Genomic DNA, 21,818 nt, shown 5'->3' with positions numbered 1-21,818 from the left:
TGGCTTCCTCTACGTTGAAATTTTGTGAGCACAGCAAGGCATTCTGTGACCTGGCTATTGTTATTTTTGCTATCTGCCTGCCAGCTGAAGGTTGCCTAAGAAAATACCAGTCTTCGTTGTCTGGTTAGTGATGAGTAGGCATCAACCTCTGACAACCATAGAGGACACAGGGAGTAGCAAGTCCTGGGGAAACAGCCAGGACCCTCCAGAAGAAGCTGCTTCTGCATCCACGCTACCCTGCCATAGGCTAAGCATTCATCAAGTTTCCTATACTGTCAGGTAAGGGTTAAATGAAAGTCTGTTCTTCCTTTCTTTATTTCTTTCAGCTCTGTCTTTTCTTGGCTTTCCCCAAGGTTGGCCCCACTAAGAATGTGACTGTAGGTCATGGTGTAGGAAAGAGAATGTGCTATAGAAGCAAAGACTGCTGGGTCCCATTCCTGCTCCCATTATTCCCTGGTCTCTATCCCCGGGGCTGTAGACAGTAATGTTGTGGAGTAGGTGGCTAGTAGCCAAAGTTGCATGGAGGCGATATGCCAAGGGTTCCTCCCTAAGTGGGTGGAGGAGTCTGGAAAGGGAAAATGGATGTGCAAATAGTAAGTGGAATCTATCTCCTCTAGAAGGGGTCTTGCTTTCTAAGCTTTGAACTGGATGGAAGTATCCAGTGATAGTTCTTCCCCTTGTCTCATGCTCCAACCTGAGCCAATCTCATCTCACTCAAAGCCTAGCTTTTTCTGCTGGGCCAGGATTTGGAGGGTTACGTGTAAACATAAAATGAAAAGAACCTATGATGATGGGCAGGGTTTGGGGAGAGAGCAAATTGGGTATGCTACAGGAGGAAAGTTGTTTCTAAAATAATGATTGGAAGTTAAAAATGAAGAATTAGAGGCATTTCTTTGCCTTTTCTCAGTGCTACCTTGCCTCCAACATTGTTTCTTTTCAAGCAATCGTGTTGGACCTTGGTGGGACTTTGGTTCATGTCGGAAAAAATGGAGCAGGCAGATCCTCAAAGACATCTCTTTGTATGTTGAGAGTGGGCAGATCCTGGGGATTTTAGGAAGTTCTGGTAAGTTGGAAATGTTCTAAATGTCAAACCAAAAGTATGAAGAATAAAGGGCTGTTATGTGGCTGGTGGTGAACAGTAGGATGAAGTAATAGGTTTGAATTTCAACAGGAAAGACTTGGGTTGGAGAACAGAACAAAATTCCAGATTCTGAAGGTCCTAAGATAGCGTAACCTGGGAGATCTTTTGATCAGTGGTCATTATTTTTTAGAAAAGTTATCCATGGTTACATGATTCATGTTCTTACTTTCCCCTTCACCGACCCCCCCCCCCCACCTCTCCCACCCACCCCATAGCCAATGCACATTTCCACTGGTTTTAACATGTGTCATCGATCAAGACCTATTTCCAAATTGTTGATAGTGGCATTGGTGTGGTTGTTTCAAGTCTACATCCCCAATCATGTCAGCGGTCATTATTTTAAAAAACAAAGCTTGACTCTGATCCACTCAGAACTTTTTCTTTGGCTAAATATGGAGTTGATTTCCTGGTATTATATTTTATTTTTATCAACAGAAGCTGAGAGAATTAAAAAAATTAATATTGCTCTTTGAAAATGATTTAAATATAGGATTACCTAGGGGCAGGGGGGATGAATTAGAGAATGACACAAGGACACCCTTTTAAAAGTTAAAATTTGGTTGCTGTTTATTTTTTTTATCAATATCTGTTACTATTTAATAACCCCCATGTCCCATAGAAACTTTCCATGTAACAAAGAGGGACAGTTAGGCAAAACAAACCAACATGCTGACTGTATCTGACCATGTATGCCTCATTCTATATCAGTATTTCAGCAGACAGGAAGGAGATTCCTTCTCTACTTTGCCAATTCTCTGAAGTTAAGATTATACAAGACACACATCAGAAACATGATATATTTCAATGTTGTTTTCTTAAGTTATTAGGATCATTCTATATGTTTTCTTGACTTTTATGAATTGGTTCATACAAATCTTCACATATATATGTATAATGTCATATATATGTTGAATGCATATATAGCATGCGTATATTTACATACACACATTACAGGAGCATGTTACATATAGAACATTCATATTTATCATATGAAAATGCTTATCTTTGTATTTTTAGCATGAATTAGTAACTTTGCTTAGTAGAGTAATGAATGAATGAATGGATGGATGAATGAGTGAATTTTAAAAGCTATTATTAAGCTTTTACTATGTGTCAAGCACTATGCTAAGTGCTGGGAATACAAAAATAAAATTTACTACAACCCTGGCACTCAAGGATCTTACACTCTGATTGGGGAAGGCAATGGTTAAAAGAAAATGTCAACTGTGAAATGGCTGGAAAGGTCCAGAAGTCCAACGAAGGAAGCAGTAGTGTGGATGGCAAAGCCCAGGAGTCTTAGCTTCCTTAAGTAGGTCAGATAACAATGCTGAGGGAGTGAAGGTTCTTTTCTGATGCCATGTTGTACCCAAGGCCTTAGAAAGCTAATCCAATGAATTATGAAATATTCATGGCAAGTTCTAATAAATGATTTGTCTGATAAATTACTGTAGTTTATTTGATAGGATTTTAAAATTTTAAATGCTTAAAATTTTTGAGTCAATGTTCATTGATAACATTGGCCTATAGTTTTCTTTCTGTGTTTTATCTCTCCCTGGTTTAGGTTTTAGGACTATATTTGTCTAATAAAAGGAATCTGGTAAGGTGATTTCTTTCTCAGTTTTTGAGAATAATTTGTTAAGTTTGGCTACTAACCGTTCCTTAGAAGTTTGATAGAATTCTCCTATAAATCATCCCACCAATTCTCAAAGCATTGAAGAAGCATAATATTGAATAAAACAAGCCATTTCATTAACATCTTATCAATAGTAGCAACATAATTCTTCCCAGTTATTTCTGGCAAAGCTTTTTGTGATAGCAAGAAGTTCTTGGGGGAGTAGTTCATAATCTTTACAAATTTGTATGTCACTGCCCCATGATCTTTAGGGTTTTTCTTAGGTTTGTTTTTGTTTCTGCTGGGATTTGTGATTTCATGGGTGTAGGCAACTTCACATGAGGAAGCTCCCTGTACCAATGCAGATACCCAACTATTCTGCAATTTATGCTTGTAGGGAGTTGCCCGAGGGCATAAGGACATTGTCTTCTTGAGGTCATTCAACCAGGATGTCTCAGAGGCAGTATTTAAACAGAGGTCTATTTGACTGGGAGGCTAGTTGTCTGTCCACTACAGCACACTGTTTCTCAAGTTTCTTAGTTATTAACTCTATCTCCTTATGAGGCTTGTGTAAGCTGGTTCTGAAAATTTCCCTCCATATGTGGAACACATTTTCAGAGTCTGTTACCTTATTGAGAGCAAAGCTCATCCCTATATCCTTTACTAGACCTCATATAATGTCTTCCATAAGTAGATACTCAGTAAGTATGTGTTGAATGATATCTCCTCCCTGGTTTTCATAGTAGCAGAAAACCCCTGAGATTCTCTTTCTCTTTCATTCTCTTCTATACATTTCTTAGCTCACTGTTGGTTAGGACCAGTTTCTTTGGACTTTCGGTCTGTCCTAGAGTCGCCTCCCTGCTCCTCCTCCAACCACATCTACCAAGACTTGGAGAAAACAAAGAAAAATGGTTTTTGTTACCAGAAACAAACTTTAGGCAAGTTTGTGGTAATAGCCCTCTTAGCTGTGGTTGGTACCTCATTTTAAATCATGTAAATCAGTGGTTCCCAAACTTTTTTGGCCTTCTGCCCCCTTTCCAGAAAAAAATATTACTTAGCCTCCTGGAAATTAATTTTTCAAAAATTTTAATAGCAATTAATAGGTTGTACCTGTGGCCATCACCGCCTCTCTGGATCACTGTAGCACCCACCAGGGGGCGGTAGCGCCCACTTTGCAATCTGTATAAGAGAACCAAGTTTTTGACCCAAATTGCTCACAAATTAATGTCCCACACCTTGCTACTGGGTCAGACAAGCCCAAAGGCCAAAATGTTAATGCCCTAGCTGTCTGACAGTTTAAATTTAATAGATGCATCTTTCTGAATTGATTGAGGCTCAGAAAGGTCAAGTGACTTGCCTGTGGTCACAGAATGAGTAATTATCAGAGGCAAGATTCGAACCTGTGTCCCTCAGTCCAGATCCAGCACAGTTCATTGCTTTATATGTCTTCTAAGCGCTCCTCCATAATCCAAAAACCAAACCAAAATGACCAATAAACAATTACTGCTACTTACATCACACATCAACTTATGCTATACGATTTGTTCTCATGATAGAGCTACGAGGTAGACAATACAAATATAATTGTCCCCATTTTACAAATCGGAAAACCGAGGCATAGAAAGGTGAAGTCATTTTGCCAGTGTCACACAACTAGTGTCAGATCCAAGACCTTTAATTAAAAAACATCATTTTTAAAAGCATGAGCAGTCATTGTATCCTGGTAAAAGAAAATGGCTCACGCCCTTAGTTCTGTTTGATATGTGAGTCAACACTAGAAGACACGATGGGATCACTGGCTATTATAGCTGAAGCATCTTTGCAGGAAGCAAAGTGTTTGGGCATTGTCTGGGATGGACTGAAGAATATTATTTTTGTTTGGTTCACCTTGGCTGGCAATGAATTCTTATAGCAAAAAATAAGTGCAAATTTCTTGAAGGTAGATGGATAAGATTTTTTCTTTTCCCTTCATAGGCTCTGGGAAAACGACTTTGCTAGATGCCATATCTGGAAGACTAAGACGCAAAGGGACCTTCTTTGGAGAAGTGTGTGTGAATGGGCAGCTGTTGAAAAGAGAGGAATTTCAAGACTGCTTCTCCTATGCCCTACAGGTAGGGGTTCTGCCTTCTCTGATCTCAAACCCACAAAGTGTAGTAGCCAGAGCCAAAGTAGAACCCTGAAAAATGATTTTTCTTTTCTAAGAGCTTATATTCTAATATTTTTTGTAATGACTGTTCTTAATGTACCGTCTTTGAAAATACTTTTGCTGGCTGGTCGTTAGGGGGGAATAGTTTTTGAAACTTAGTTCTTTAGGGTTATCCCTTGAGTAGTAGCCAGTCATCCTCTGGGGACCTACTGATTTGAATAGGAATTAGGGAAGAAGTCCTGGATGACTTGTCTTGTTTGCTTGTTTTTTATATCTCCAGTGCTCAGTACAGTATCTTCTACACAGTAAGTGCTTAATAAATACTTTTATCATTTATTTATTCATTCATTCCTTCTCCCTGCAACTGTTACAGAATGAAACTTTGCTGGGTAACCTCACAGTACAAGAGACACTGTCCTATACTGCACTACTGGCCATTCGTGAAAGCTCTAAAGACTTTCAAAAAAGGGTGAGTAGTTCTTATAGGGTCTTAGTTGAAGATCTCCTTTCTCAGTGATGCTCAATTGGGTCAGAAAGAGAAATCTGCAGCTTTCTTTCTTTAGGGAGAGTCAAAGAGCATCAGGGGAACTCAAGGTATAACTGAGAGGTAACAGCCTACAGATTTTAGCAATTTTTTTTAAAACCCTTACCTTCCATTTTGGAGTCAATACTGTGTATTGGCTCCAAGGCAGAAGAGTGGTAAGGATAGGCAATGGGGGTCAAGTGACTTGCCCAGGGTCACACAGCTGGGAAGTGTCTGAGGCCAGATTTGAACCTAAAACCTCCCGTCTCTAGGCCTGGCTATCAATCCATTGAACTACCCGGCTGCCCCTGGTTTTAGCAATTTCTGGTGACATTTGTATTCCTTCTCTTCCTTCCTACACATGCCACGTACCCTCACTTTACCTGTTCCTCAGTTTTAAAGATTCACTGTTCCATCTTAGAATCAATACAGTAGCAGTAAGGGTGAGGCAATGAGGAGTGCAGTGGGGGTTAAGTGACTTGCCCAGGGTCACAGAGCTAGGAAGTATCTGAGGTCAGATTTGAACCCAGGACCTCCTGTTTCTAGGCCTGACTCTCAATCCACTGAGCCACCCAGCTGCCCCCAGATTAATGTTTAAAAAGAATGTAAAAACCATCTCAAAATTTCAACTCTGGTGCTCTCCCCCACTTTACCTCCAACCCTGACTCTGATCTTACACTCATTTAGAGGGCAAGAGACATCTTAACTATCACGATTCCCTTCTAGCAAGGAGTTAAGCTCTCTAAGAATTGCTCCTAAAAACTTTGTGGCAAATCAAGAGGATGTAAAGAAATTTGCATGGACTTGGCATTGCATTACCAAGGTCAAGTAACCATGTGAGCTGGTTCTAGGATCCTTCCTCTGTGATGGCAGGAAAGATCTCATTTCAAGTCTATTTGGCTTCTATTACAATGGTTCTCATTTCCTGAATCTCATAGGGACTGTGTTGGGTCTTTTGGTCCATTTACAATTTACTCCCCGTCCACCAGCCAGGCTCAGTATGTCCTTTACCCAAGAAAGACCAATTTTCACAAGTGGAACAAACGATGCTCTAGTCCTACTGGAGTTTTGTGTTTCCTGCAGGTCAAGGCAGTAATGGCAGAAATGAGCCTCAACCATATTGCTAATAGATTGATTGGGACACAAGCCTTTGGGGGAATTTCCAATGGTGAAAGGCGCCTAGTCTCCATCGCAGCCCAGCTCCTTCAGGATCCCAGTGAGTATTCACCGAGATCTACCCAAGAGTAAGTTCCTAGAGTTCCTAGAGCAGGGGTAGGCAACGCATGGCTCTCAAGCCATATCTGGCTCCACCTCCCCAAAGGCCAGTACGGGCAGAGCCCCAGGATGTGCCCCAGGGGATCCTTCAGCCCCCTCCCCATATTCCAGTGCCTTCCGCCTCCATCCTCCTCCTTCCGCAGGCGTTTATGGCTCTCAAAGCCAAAAAGGTTGCCTACCGTTGTCCTAGAGGGTCTCTCCCATGCTATCTCTAGCTACCACTGGTCCATCAATCAACAGGGCTCCTATTTGGCTCTGTGTGTGTGTGTGTGTGTGTGTGTGTGTGTGTGTGAGAGAAGTGTAATCAGTTAGGATTCTCCAAACTGGAAACCCAAGTATTTCCTAAACACTTTATTTTCCTAATCATTTTGGGTTATTGATGATTTTTCTAATTCCAATTTAAAATAAATATTGTAAAAAGGAGCTTTGGACCTTGAGAGTTGTATTTTAGTGTTAAATTGGCAGGAAGTAGTTTTAAAGAACCCAAAGTTTTGTATGGCCCATATGCACAGGGATTTGTTATCCTGATTCTTATCTATCTCCAAATCTCCCAGCTGTGCCAAGTTTGTTTGGAGGAAATCCAATGAGCCTTGGTATAAAAGTGGCTTGTTGTGGCAGGGATCAAGGGAGAGGAAAAAGCCAATCCAAATGGTCTGCTTAATTTCTCTTACCAATGACAATGCCATTTGTTATTTTGAGGAGCGCTATGGAACCCATGCATCAACCCCCTTTGTCAGCAAGCTTTTTGTTCTTTCGGCAAGAAAATTCTCAGGTGTAAACCTCTGGTATTGTATCTCTATAACTCCTTTTTATTCAAGCAACAGTAAGACTTTTAGTTCTTCAGCTGGTCCTTATTTATGGGAAGGAAAAGGTAAGAAGAACAGTGCATTTTCTTTATTCAGGAAAAAAGTAAAAGACTCTCCAAAGAACCAAATTAGCATGCTCAATTTTTTCTGCTCCATCTCAGGCTTATGACCAGGTGAAACTGTCCCAATAAGAAATTTTAGTCTTTATGAAAATTTCCTGTAGATGAAGATTAATTTTTTTGCTTTTTTAAAAAGAAAAACCAGTCTCTTGCCGCTCAGTTCTTCAAATTCAATGTTTCTAATCATAGGTGTATAGATTTTGAGCTGAAATGACATAGAGGATGTCTAGTCCGACCCAATCATTTTAAAGACCCAGAAAGGTTAAGTGACTTGCCATTGTTACACAGGTAGTCAGTTCCACGACTTACCAAGGGCTGGTCATGGTCCTGAATAACCTGGGCAAGTGACTGGAACCAAGTATGTTTCTCACACTGCTCTATCTAGCCCTGCCTCCTCCCATCCCCAGCAAAACAAATCAGAATCAAAACAGAAAAACACCCATCTGTTTAACAAAATTTCAGATCCTAAAGCCCTTTAGTGGAGAATCTTCTGTGAGTAAAGCCCATAAAGGAACTGGAGGCCTTTTCAGAAAGGTCTCTTTTCTGGACCAACAGGAGATCTTAGTTTTTATTCTCTTCATCTGGAGATTTGTCTGATTTACTTCTTCAAGTGGGTCAAGAGAGTTCAGTGAGGAAGTTCAAACTTCACTGAATCATCCCAAGACTTAGCCCTTGACTCTGAAATCTCCCCAGTTGATGTTGTGGCCCATTTCTGCCTACAGAAGTAATGTTGTTTGACGAGCCAACCACAGGGCTGGACTGCATGACAGCAAATAGAATTGCAGTGCTGCTTTCTAAACTGGCCCACAGAAATCGGATAGTGATCCTCACCATCCACCAGCCCCGCTCGGAGCTGTTCCAGGTAAGTGACCTGATGAGAATAACAGCTCTCCGAGGCTCAGGCCTGTTCCCAAACTACAATTAATCCCACATAGCTGCTTCACCGGGCTCCATAGGAGACAGCAAGGTCACAGGCAAGAACACGACTGTTGCACACAAATTTTCCCTCCCCCAAACGGCTTCTGATAAGTGCCGCTGATGTTATGTAGTCAAAAAAAAAAAAACCTGAGAGTTAGAAGTGGCAGCCCAAACCCTAAAGGATGATAACATATGAATGGAATCCGGAATGGTCTGACTCTTTCATGACTTATCTTTGCTAGAGACATCTTAGCATAAATTAAATACTAACCCGGTCTTGTTGTCCAACCAGCTGTTTGATAAAATTGCCATCATGAGCTGTGGAGAGTTGGTTTTCTGTGGGGCGCCAATGGAAATGATCGATTTCTTCAATGACTGCAACTATTCTTGTCCTGAACACTCAAATCCGTTTGATTTTTATAGTAAGTTTCTCTTTTTTTGCCATCCGATCACAAATCCTTGTAATTGAAAGCATCATTCAAGGGGAAGGCTCAGTTACATACATTTGACCATGATGAGACCCTGAGTAACAAATAGTTATCTTCTAGGTAAAACTGAGTAGGAGTAGGAGACCCGCAAGGTCTCCTCTTAAGTGAAGAAGGTAAATCTTCTCTGCCCTAGAGGAGTACATAATACAGGCATTTCTTTAACTCTCGTCTTGGACTCTTCTGTGTAGCAAAATTGAGTGAAGAGAGTTTGTCTGCCAGGAATATTGATGCCTCGTTGTTGTTGGTGCTCATGAGAATATTGATCCAAATAGCAACCTCACTCCTGAATCATTTGATCTTTTCAGTGGACAAAAGACTAGCCTTGCATGGTAACTAAGCCGTGTAGTTTTTAACTGGGCAAGGGCTGTGCCGTGATGGAGGGTAAAGATGACTGGCTTGGGAAATTAAGCAATGGAAGTCTGAGGGACTTGTAAAGTGGGAGAAAGTGGAAAGAGCATTGAATTTAAGATAGAGGACCTGGATTCAAATCCTAACTTCTCCAATTACTGACTTTGTGTTCTTTGGGTGAAAAATTAGACAGCTGGACTAGCTGCTCCTTTGAGATACAAGATTCTATATCTTGGGCTCTAGTCCCACGTCTTTCAGTGAATTTACATGGAACCTTGGACAAGTCAAGTCATATCATCATTTTCTGGTCAAAGCTTCCTCACTTATAAAATGCCATTTAGACTAGATGACCAATATCTTCCTTCAAACCACTGTTTTATGAGCTTATGATTCAACTTATGCTGACTGCATATGAAAATTCATTTGGTAATCTTTACTAAATAAAGCCCTTTTTCCACATTCACTTGAAATATATGGACCTATTTTCAAATGAAAAATTTCTGAAATACTGATGTCTCTGATGCAGCTAGGACAGATTTTTACAATAATAATCCTGACTGTATAAGATTCAGGAATTAACTTTGTTCTGATTGGAATTGGATGGCTATTCATTATGTTCATAGTAAACAAGGTTAATTTAGGGAAACATGCAAATATTAAAGTTGCTGATTTCTTCTTGGGAAAATTCCAGTGGACTTGGCATCAGTTGATACCCAAAGTAAGGAACGAGAAATAGAAACCTACAAGAGAGTGCAGTTGATTGGATCTGCCTATAAAGCTTCCAGAATTTATCAACAAACTTTGGAGGATATAAAAAGAGTAAAACAACTGAAAACATTACCACCAGTTCCTTTTAAAACCAAGAATTCTCCTGGATCCCTCATCAAACTGGGCATCCTCTTGAGGTAAGCACTCCACTAGAAATGAGGGTTCTGAATAGAAGCAACTTGCTAATATCTTGATCTTGCCATTCAAAAATTGTTAGGATAAAATTCCTTCTCTACTTTACTTCTCTCAGTGCTCCTATGGCATCTGAATAGCTTTTTTTTTTTTTAAACCCTTATCTTCTGTCCTGGACTTAATACTGTGTATTGGCTCTAAGGCAGAAGAGTAGTAAGGGCTAGGCAATGGGGGTCAAGTGACTTGCCCAGGGTCATACCGTTAGGAAGTGTCTGAGGTCAGATTTGAACCCAGGAGCTCCTGTCTCTAGGCCTGACTCTCAATCCACTGAGCTACCCAGCTGCCTCTCTGAATAGCTTTAAGACAAAAGCATTTTAAAAAGTTTACTTGCACTTTCAGGAAAATAACAAGAAACTTGTTCAGAAGTAAAATAGCTGTGATTGCACGACTCTGGCAGAATTTCCTCATTGCTTTGCCTCTGATATTTTTTATCCTTCGACTGAGGAATGATGTGCTAAAAGGCGCTGTTCAGGACCGAGTGGGCCTTCTGTACTCCTGTGTGGCATCAGCACCATATACTGGCATGCTCAATGCTATTGCTTTCTGTAAGTATGCCCTAAGGCCAGCCTTACATAGAGGAAGAAGAGATGAGGAACTATGAGATGGTGTGATTTTAGCAAAGTTTTTCTTCCCCTAAAGAGTCTTCCTTACCCAGTTTCCCTGGTGGAAAAATTCTATCATTAAGACCATACCTTTTAGCTCAATCTTGTCTTCTTCATTCTTAAAATACTGGAAGGTGGAAACAATTTACTAATGCCTTAGCTTAAATTATGAATTACCCTATCAGATTTCTTTTGTTAAGTGTAATAAAAGGGGCCTTTGGGCAGTATTGAATGATTGGGAGCCCTTAAATGAGAATAAGAGAAATTGGTGGGAAAAAAATAAAGGAGAACTAAGAAACTGTGAAAGCTAAGAAACATGAAAGACAAATAGCCTACTTCAGTTTTGCCAAGTGGTACTTCCTTGGGTTCATGCCTTGGAGCACAAAGGCCTGCACCAGAGTATGTTGGCTCCAGTTTCCTATTGGCTAGTTGACTGTCAAGTCTTTGTTGTGAACATTTACATCTTAGAAACTGGCAAATGCCGTAACAGGTTTATTAGTTGGTTGATTTTTAGACCTAAGATAGAGAAAATGTTAATAATTTGCCAACAACTTAAAAGTGCGTTGTTTCAGAGAATTTGTTCTTTGTTCTTTGTTAATTTGCTAATATTTGTTATTTGTTAATAATCATTTACATCCTTGACCTGCACTATGTCAAACTTGTATTCTCATTAGAATTATTTTGGGGCAGCTACAGCCTGAATTTCACTATGGGCAGAGAGCCAACTGGAAGCCTGTTTTATTCCAGAATACAGGAGTTTGAATACCAAAAAAGAGACCTTTCATTTACAGTGGACTCCTTATGGGGACAAACTTATAAAGAGGACCTAAAAAGTAATATGTAGTGATCATCTTATGTTTTCTAACATCTCTACACTCACATTTGCCATATTATATATATATTTTTTAAACATTTATTAATATTCATTTTTAACCTGTTTACATGCTTCATGCCCCTATTTTCCTCTTCACCCCCCGTTCTCCCCCCACCCATGGCCGACGCACATTTCCACTGGTTGTAACATGTGTCCTTGCTTAGGACCTATTTCCATATTGTTGATGGTTGCATTGGTGTGGTAGTTTTGAGTCCACATCCCCAATCATGTCTGCCTCAACCCATGCGTTCAAGCATTTGTTTATCTTCTATGTTTCCTCTCCTGCAGTCCTTCCTCTGAATGTGGGTAGCGTCTTTACCATAAATCCCTCAGAGTTGTCCTGGGTCATTGCATTGCTGCTGGTACAGAAGCCCATTACATTCTATTTTACCACAGTATATCAGTCTCTGTGTACAATGTTCTTCTGGCTCTGCTCCTTTCACTCTGCATCAGTTCCTGGAGGTCTCTCCAGTTCACCTGGAACCCCTCCAGTTTATTATTCCTTTTAGCACAATAGTATTCCATCACCAGCATATACTACAATTTATTCAGCCATTCCCCAATTGATGGGCATCCCCTCATTTTCCAGTTTTTTGCCACTACAAAAAGCCCTGCCATATTATATTAATGAGTGTGAGAGCTAGTTTGAAGGAAAGACATTCTCTCTCTCTCTCTCTCTCTCTCTCTCTCTCTCTCTCTCTCTCTCTCTCTCTCTCTTTCTGTCTCTCTCTGTCTCTCTGTCTCTCTCTCTTTCTCTCCTTTCCTCTCCTTTCCTCTCCTCTCCTCTCTCTGTCTCTTTCTCTGTCTCTCTCTCTTTGGAAATCACTGGAATCTTGCCTTCTTCTCTATTTGTATGTTTCCTATTGAGATAGCAAAATTGCAGCTTCAAATTAGAAGGAAATTATTTGGTCCCACCAAATTATATTAAAATTCATTTTCTGTGCAGACTAGTGAAACAATTTAAGAGACCTTGGTCGATTATCCAATTGCAGATGAGTTAAGAGAGGTTCAGGTGAAAAGTGATTTTGCCCAAGGTCACACAGGTGAGAAGCAGCAAGGCTAGAATCCACCCCCAGGTCTCCCAACACCAAATCTGGTGTTCTTTCTAGTATTCAGGAAAATAGGTAGCCTCCAATCCTGCTCCTTAGCTCTGCCTGATGTGGGGCTGAAAGATTCCTAACCTGATGTGCTCTAAGAACAAACAGGATGCTACATGGGTTCATCCTGCCCTCTTTTCTTCCCAATAGGGGAAAGGGCATTTGTTTCAGTGTGCAATCTCTTTCCCAACTAATTTTTATCTCCCAGGCTTGGCACACCCTAAGCTCAGTTCAGCTTTATCCTGTGTCCTCTTCCTTAGTCCTGGAGTGACTGACTTATGAAAACTAAATTCCTTGTACAGTTCCTGCTTTACGGGCTGTCAGTGACCAACAGAGCCAAGACGGTTTATATCAGAAGTGGCAGATGCTGTTGGCCTACATACTGCATATACTTCCCTTCGCTCTCATCAGTATGGTGATTTTCAGCAGCGTGTTGTATTGGTAAGGATGCCAAACCAAGGTCTTCGTGGTGTGTTTCAACTACCCATAAAACAGGCTCAGTTTCCTCAAATGTCAAATGGCAACAGATAATAGCACTTACCTCACAGGATTGTTGTGAGAATCAAATGAAATCAGAGAACACTGCCTGGCGCACAGTAGAGGCTTATTCTCTCCAGTTCTCTCACTCCTGGGTACGATGAGGTATTATTATGTATATTATACATATATAATATTACATATTATAAGGAGCTTGGGATATTCAAAGAATATTTCTCTCTGAGGGAAAGAAAGAATATTCCAGCAACATCCTCTATCTGGCTAGACAACTTTTTTTTTAAACCCTTGCCTTTTGACTTAGTATCAGCTCTAAGATAGAAGAGAGGCAAGGGCTAGGCAATTAGAGTTAAGTGACCTGCCCAGGGTCACATGTCTTGGAAGTGTCTGAAGCTAGATTTGAACCCAGGTCTTCCTGACTCCAGGTCTGGTGATCTATACACCGTGCTACTTAGCCGTACCAACTTGGTTTTACAAATAAACTGTTGGTTTGATGGGTCTTGAGAGCAAAGAATGTTCTACCTAGCCCTGGAGAGACGGAGCCAGAGAATGCTAAGAAGTTAGTTTCCTGAAGGTCACAACTGTAGGAGCCAAAGAACTCCTTTGTTGTTCAAATGAAAGCTGGAGAGAAAAAGCTCTGTTGGATGGGGAAGGGGAGAGTTGGTGATTAATTATATCACCCTTGAAGAGTAATTGATGTTAAGATGTCAAGCACCAAAAAATCAGACCATAATATTCGGTGGGGCAGCTATTAGGCAAGTTGCAATGGAACATACTCAGGTACAACCAGCGTCTCTACTGGCCAAACATTTCCCAGCCATTGCAAAGTACTACTGCAGTCTGGTAATAGGTGAGCTCACCTTTGGGTCTAAGCCAATAAAAACAACCCACAGGAATGAACTACTGGAAAGGCTGGCTCTCTTCTGCCCGTTTAATTGGAGTGCTGCTTGCCCTGGAGACTCACCATCAACCATGACTCTGTTCTAGAGGAGCCGTGACATACTATCATTGATTGATACCCTCCCTAAAGAGGAAGCTGCCTAAAAGTAAGGGTTTGTCTTTGCAGGACTGTGGGCTTGTACCCCGAGGCAGCCAGATTTGGATATTTCTCTGCTGCTCTCTTGGTTCCCCATCTAGTTGGTGAACTTGTAACCCTTGTGCTGCTTGGCGTGGTTCAGAACCCCAATATAGTCCACAGTGGAGTGGTATTGCTGTGCTCTGCTGGGATCCTTGTTGGGTCTGGATTTTTGAGGTAAGAAGTTTGTCTGATGGATGGTTGAATTGTCCGTCAATAGTAAACTTACAATTTGGACATGTTCTTATAATCAACTGACTTACTGGTGATTGCAGAGAATAATGTCATAGGACACAATTTATATAGTCCGGCAACTCTGCAATATTTATTGTACTATCTAGTCATTGATGTTATATAAGTCATTAACACATAATTATCAATATATAGACCCGGCCCAACATCTTCTTTCTCATTTGAACTAAAATTGGTTCAAACTTATTCAGATATGAACCCTATGAATTATTCCCCTTTTCCTAGGAGTTCTTAAGTGGGCAACATTTCCATTTATTAGTTTTTTTAGGGAAAGGAGGCTGTCACTGGCTTAGAGGTCTTAATGTTTAGGCAGCCACATATACTTTAAAATGAGTGCAGTCATTCGTTTTCCCTTCTATTTTTTGTTATACATCTAAAACATGGACTCATTTTTAGGCGTAAATCTTATGGTAGTCACTGATAGCAACTCATGGAAGATTAAACAAATGTCACCATAAAAATATAATATCCAAACAAGGGACATGATAGGTTTACTGAACTCTGTCTAATGGGTGAATCATGGCCTGGTCTGAGTACCACATTTTAAGAAGGAAAAGGATAAGCTATTACTAACTCAGGGAGGACAACTATTAGAGTGAATTCTGAACTGTATTACATGAGGACTGATTGAAGGAGTTGGAAATGTTTAACATGAACAGAAACTTTAAGGGGAATATAAGCATAGGTTTAAAATATTTGACAGCCAGGTGGCTAGCCAAGTGACTCAGTGGATTGAGAGTCTGAAGACAGGGCGCCCGAGTTCAATTCTGGCCTCAGACACTTCCTCGCTGTGTGACCAGGGACAAGTCATTTAACCTCAAACGCCCAGCCCTTAACACTCTTCTTTGGAACCTACACACAATATTGATTCTAAAATAGAAGGGAAGAGTTTAAATAAAATCGACAGTCTCTCATGTTGAAAAGAAATTGGGCTTTTTCTGATTGGAACTGGCAAGTAAAACTGGAATCAATAGCCAAAAGTTCTGGGCTTATTGGAGTTCAATATGAGGAAAACATTAATTAGGGTGCCTCGAAATGGAACGGCCTTCCTTATTTGGTAGTGAGTTTCTACTAGCTTGGTATCTGCAAGTAGAGCCTGAGTAACCATTTGACAAGGTAGAAGGAAATGCACCAGGCTGATGTTGAGCTAGATAACTCTTGCACTTTCTTTCGATCTTCTTTTGATACTTTTACTGCAGCATCTGCCCCTCATCTAGTTCTCTCTCTCGTTTGTTTTTTCATTTGCTTGTTCTTTCCTTCCTTCCTTTCTTCTTCTTTTTTAAAACCCTTAACTTCTGTCTTAGAATCAGTACCAAGGATCTCTTCCCAGGCTTAGAAGAGTGGTAAGGGCGAGGCAACTAGGGTTAAGTGACTTGCCCAGGATCACACAGCTAGGAAGTGTCTGAGGACACATTGGAACCCAGAACCTTGATGACTCCAGACCTGGCTGTCTATCCACTGAGCCATCTAGCTGTCCCTCCTTTTACTTTCCTTTTCCATTGCCTACCACAGTGCCATGTGCATAGTAGGAACTAAATGAATTTGAATATCATAAAAAGCATTTTCCTGTCAGTTCCTTGTTCAGAAACATTCAATCATTCCTTACTATGTGTGAGGCACTGTTCTAGAGACAGAAAAACAAAAGTATCAATAATTTTTGTCTCTGTTGTTACTCAACTAACAAGTATTTAAATTAGGTAATCATAATGGGATTCATCCCTGGGTTTGATAACAATAATACCTAATATTTAAATAAAGCATTAAGGTTTAGAATAAACATAGATAACCATTTTTGATCTTCAGAACAACCCTGTGAGGTAGGTGCCTTCATTATCCCTATTTTTAAATTAGGAAATTGAGGCAGCAGAGATTCAATAACTTGCCCAGGGTCACCCAGCTAGTACATTGTCTGAGGCAGAATCCAAACTCAGGTATTTCTGACTCCAAATCGTGTTCTGTTTACCACTGGCTAGCTAGGTAGGAAGAAGATAAAATTTTAAAATATAAAGAAGACTAGATTTTGTATAGATATATTGGAAAAGGGCCTAGCCTTCAAAGAGGAAGTCTAACTAGAGAACCATCGTTTTCTCAATTCCCACTGGGTCTACTTTAATCCATTATCTTGTGGAGTTCTTTCAGTGGTGTCTAATTCTTTGTGGCCCATTTGGGGTTTTCTTGGCAAAACTAGAATGGTTTATCATTTTCTACTTCAGACCATTTTACAAATAGGAAACCGAGGCAAGTTAAGTGATTTACCAAGGGTCATATAGCTAGTAAATATCTGAATGCAAAATTTGAATTCATGAAAATGAATCTTCCTGATTTCAATCCCAGTGCTCTATCCACTTATCTATCCTCTTCTCTCTCATCACCATAATGCTTGAACCACTGCAGTAGCCTTCCAACTGATGTCCCTATCTTTATTTTCCTGCATAAGTTGATCCTACATAGAGTTAAGTCTATATAAGATAGACTATATGATGCATAGAGACTGCCAGATTATCCTTCCTAAATAATTACTTTGGGGATGTCAGCAAAGAGATGCATGAACAAAAGAAAGAAAACTGGACCGAGCACATAAGCAAGAGTGATGAAGAAGTGAAGGATAGCCTCTGGTTTCCTTGGTATCTAATCAATGTCAAGATAACTAGAGAAAGGCACACACTAGGTGTGCCCCTTCCCTCTTAAGTAGTATTTATGGAAGTGAGTTGGACAGGAGTCATGCAGGATGGGAAGGCAAGAATGGGTCACAGCTGAAGTACGTGCCACTATTAGAGAGATCACAGAATTATCAGAACAGCAAAGTCCAAGGATGTTTTATGACTTCCCACTGCCTTTAACTTAAAGTCCAAATGACCTAGTTTGTCATTCAAATGTCTCGACAATCTCACCACAGCAGGTTTTGAGCTATATAAAGTCCCTTGGCAATCCCTAAGACTAGCTCTCTCATTTTGCAGATGGAGAGACTGATGTCCATAAAACCGAAACGACAGGGGGCAGCTGGGTAGCTCAGTGGAGTGAGAGTCAGGCCTAGAGACAGGAGGTCCTAGGTTCAAACCCGGCCTCAGCCACTTCCCAGCTGTGTGACCCTGGGCAAGTCACTTGACCCCCATTGCCCACCCTTACCACTCTTCCACCTATGAGACAATACACTGAAATTAAGGGTTTAAAAAAAAAAAAACCGAAACGACAGGTTCTCGATCACAAGTAGCAAGTAGTGAAGTCAGGTCATCTGACTTCAACACCAATTCAATAACTACTCCTCTCCTTTCCTTTTGGTTTTTGCAATCTCCAAGGCCATTTTTAGTCACAAGTAGCATACAATGGAACTAAGGCTTCCTATCCAGTTAGCCAATATTAGGTATATGTTTATCTTTTCATTTGTTGAGAATATAATCAGTCTGTTAACCTCTAATCTTTTTTTTTTCTATTTCTTAAGGAACATAAATCAAATGCCCATTCCTTTTAAAATCCTCAGTTACTTTACGTTTCAAAAATATACCTCTGAGATTCTAATAGTCAATGAGTTTTATGGCCTGAATTTCACTTGTGGTAAGTCTTCTACGATAAGATTGTGGAAGTTTTCTTTTTCTGTTATTTTTACTGTTTGCTTTTTTCTTTGCTTTTTTATTGGATAAATGAGTTTTAAGTTATTGCCTATCATGAGAACTAAATCTAAAATATGTTTGTGAATAAGAGACTTGTTAATTGCCTCATTGTTTCTTTCCGTTTAGTTATATAGTTAGCATCCCCCTGACAAAGACCAATAGCTAGAAATTCCAGGATGCTTTGGGGCTATCACCTTGGACATGGGACAAATCAGAAACTCAAAAGTATCATGGAGGCAGCTGGGTGGCTCAGTGGATTAAGAGTCAGGTCTAGAGATGGGAGGTCCTGGGTTCAAATCTGGATTCAGACACTTCCTAGCTGTGTGGCCCTGGGCAAGTCACTTAACTCCCATTGCCTAGTCTTTACTACTCTTCTGCTTTGGAACCAATACATAATATTGATTCTAAGAAGGAAGGTAAGGGTTTAAAAAAGAAGTATCATGGTGGAGCTGTAGTGGACTCTCACTATACAGTTTCTGGATGAAATCAAGCCTAAAAAAACTCCATTTGGTTCTTATGGCTAATGAGCATACCTAAATCCTTGTTTCTGATTTTTACTTTCTTTATCTGACTAGGACAGTCCTGTAGGTGTTAAAGGAGGTTCTTTGCATTTTATCAGGAATAGCACAATATACCACAAGAGCAATCTTACATGGTCTGATCCCTTTCATCGAGTTTCTGACCTTTGTGAATTTCTACCAGTTTATGTGTTTTGAAAACCTCTAATTTTGTGGGGGAGGACAGGGGTGAGATGGGGCTTGCCGTGTTAGAGCATGCCTTCTCTCCAACTGACTCAATGGAAGCCATATCTTAGATCCTTGGATATGAAGAGGAAATCTGTACCTGGGGGGAAGGACCAAGACCTCTTATTTTAAAAGGATCTAGGGCAAATGAGAATACTAAGCACCTACATAAAGCCTCTAGAACATTGTTACCCAGATACAGATCCAATCTGACTGCTTCCTCTTTCCTGACTTGAATTTTGTAGATTCACTACTCAATTCCGGCATTCATCATTTCTCTTTACCAAAAGCTTTCTAAATGCAGTAGAACAATTTTTGGCAGTGGCTCCTAGAGACACTAAAGTCATTTTGGGCAGTACAGTTGTATATTCGGTATTTATTTTGAATATTCAGTTAAATCATCAATCATTTCAGAATGTTCTCAGCACTACTTGACTATGATTCTTATCAATGCAACGGAGGATGACTGGTCACTTCAAAACAAGCTTCCTGACTTTGAACCTAAGACACCAAATATGTTTTTATCATAATTCAATCTAACTGAACTTGACCTCTTGGTTATGCGAACCTTCCTGAGTGTTTGATAAATTAGACAAATAAATTAGAGCACCCAGTGCACAGCACTGAAACATGCTTGCTGTCTGAATTATCCTGGTATACGCCACACCTGATGCTATCAACCTTTTCTATGACAGGTAATTCAAATGGATCAGAGGGAAATCCACTCTGTCTCTTCAATCAAGGAAATCTGTTCATCGAAAGAACCTGTCCAGGTGCAACATCGAGATTCACAACTAACTTTCTCATTTTGTATTCATTCATCCCTGTTCTTGTCATTTTGGGAATAATTGTGTTCAAGATAAGAGATCGCTTGATTAGCAGATAATAACAAATGCTGCCACTAAAAAAAAAAAATGAACTCCTACTTGCTGCCACTAAAAAAATGGAATTCCTGCTTCTAGATAAACAAGAATGGTTTAAAAAACTGAAGACTGAAAATCTGTAAGATAAATGTATTTAACAATTTTTGAAATGAGACTTCCATGAGTTTCATTCTTGATGGCATCAGGATCTTGGAGACTGTGATCCAGCTGTGGTTATGTGGGCCTCTGGCAACTGGGGAAAGAGCTCCTGGTCGCCATTATTCCACCCATGAGAGGTTGAAGTACATGGAAATTTTGACTGGAAACATTTGACTATGAAATGTAAATAATGACAATTCACGAGAAGGCATCATTGTTCTTGTTCTGTACAGAGAAAAGGGTCATTAAAAAAAGAGGAACAGAGCACGGTGATGTGATGTTAATATTTATCACACTCTTTAACAAAGCTGTCTGTGGAAAGAAATGGTCTGAATGATTGGCCATGTGTGGAAACCAAAGGTCTGAGTGAAGAAAAATACTTGCAATTATGCATTATTCTTACTCCAATTCCATAAGATTCATGATTTTTATCAGTGTGGTTCTTTCCACTGAAGTATGTAATAACTCACTACAACTTACTAGACTGTCTTCAAGAAATACTAGGGTTAAGAAAATTATCATGCTACTACCAACGTGGTGATGTGTTAGCTTGATGAAGTTTGACCATTCCTTGATCACATCCAAGAATGCCTAGTTATTGTTCAGTCACATCTAACTCTTTGGGACCCCACAGACCATATCATGCCAATACTGGTGATGGGATTTCTTAGCAAAGATACTAGAGTGGTTAGTCATTTCCTTCTGTAATGGATTAAGGCAAATATAAGTTAAGTGACTTATATTTGTTTAAGATTTACCTCACGGGGATATTTGTTAAGTTTTTTAAAATTCGATAATGTAAAAATATATGTATATTTAACTCTTTTAGGAGTAATTTCACGGGGAATTATATAAAATCTTAGAAGAAAATGTATGTTTTATAATCTATAATGTAAAGTTTAAATTCTTTTGAGAATAATTTCATAATAAGGATCTTGCCATCTCCCCAGAATCCAGACGACGAACTTGTTTTGGTGAAGACACCATGAAGATGTCTGAAAAGCCTTCACTGTACCATGAAGACCAAACTTTGAACTTTGGGGTGCAGTTGATTGAACTATGGGGAGTTGAAATTGAGTTGTATGTATTGTTTTAATTGTACACTGTTATGCCAGTGGGGGACAGCCCCCAAATTGGTTTTTTGTCAATGCGTCTAATTTAACCATTTGTTCATCTATTTCTTTTATCCCCAAATTCCTGAAAAATTTAGAAGTTGTTATTTTTACAGGTCCAGCGAAGAAAAAAGGACTAACCTTTTTTTTTGCCAGACCTCACGGGGAATTGTAAAAGTGAAAATTGGGGAAAGCCATCTAGAAGTGTATATATTTCTATGAACATGGGAAATGTATCAAAACTACATTTCCCGTGGTCCAGCTGTTTCCGTTTCCGGGTCTTTGGGGCATGGGGAGGTCTACGTTGACGTAGGAAGAGCTTAAATCTCCTGGGTTAGGAGGGAGTGGCCTCTTTTGCCAGTAGGCTCTTTTGCAAGTAGGCGCTTCCAGGTAGAGACAGGAAACAAAATGGAGGTGGCGGCAGTTTTGAATGCTTACAAGCGCGTGGTCTAATGAATTTATCTATCAGCATGGCTTTAATTAAAATACTAATTTATATATTTATACCAGCCTTTATCATTTTTCATTTTTATACTAGGGTCATACTACTAAGTGTCTGAAGCCAGATTTGAACTCAGGTTTTCCTGACTCCAGGCCCAGTA

The 21,818-nt window shown here is 39.9% G+C and overlaps 1 protein-coding gene across 1 annotated transcript; it reads left to right on the top strand.

Moving 5' to 3' along the window:
- The first annotated feature begins 130 nt into the window (after positions 1–130).
- ABCG5 (ATP binding cassette subfamily G member 5) lies at positions 131–20,446 on the top strand. The gene is made up of 13 exons (XM_044660645.1): positions 131–279; positions 942–1,063; positions 4,728–4,864; positions 5,273–5,368; positions 6,506–6,638; positions 8,345–8,484; positions 8,833–8,962; positions 10,068–10,281; positions 10,676–10,881; positions 13,212–13,350; positions 14,471–14,656; positions 18,171–18,283; positions 19,778–20,446. The coding sequence occupies exons 1-13, from the start codon at positions 131–133 to the stop codon at positions 19,966–19,968; spliced, it is 1,956 nt and encodes a 651-aa protein (XP_044516580.1). The 3' UTR covers positions 19,969–20,446.
- Positions 20,447–21,818: the final 1,372 nt, after the last annotated feature.

This window comes from Gracilinanus agilis, chromosome 2 (assembly GCF_016433145.1).
Source record: "Gracilinanus agilis isolate LMUSP501 chromosome 2, AgileGrace, whole genome shotgun sequence".
In the NCBI taxonomy this organism is placed as follows: Eukaryota; Metazoa; Chordata; class Mammalia; order Didelphimorphia; family Didelphidae; genus Gracilinanus; species Gracilinanus agilis.
The sequence above is the reverse complement of the archived record's forward strand: the minus strand, read 5'-3'. Positions and strand labels throughout refer to the sequence as shown.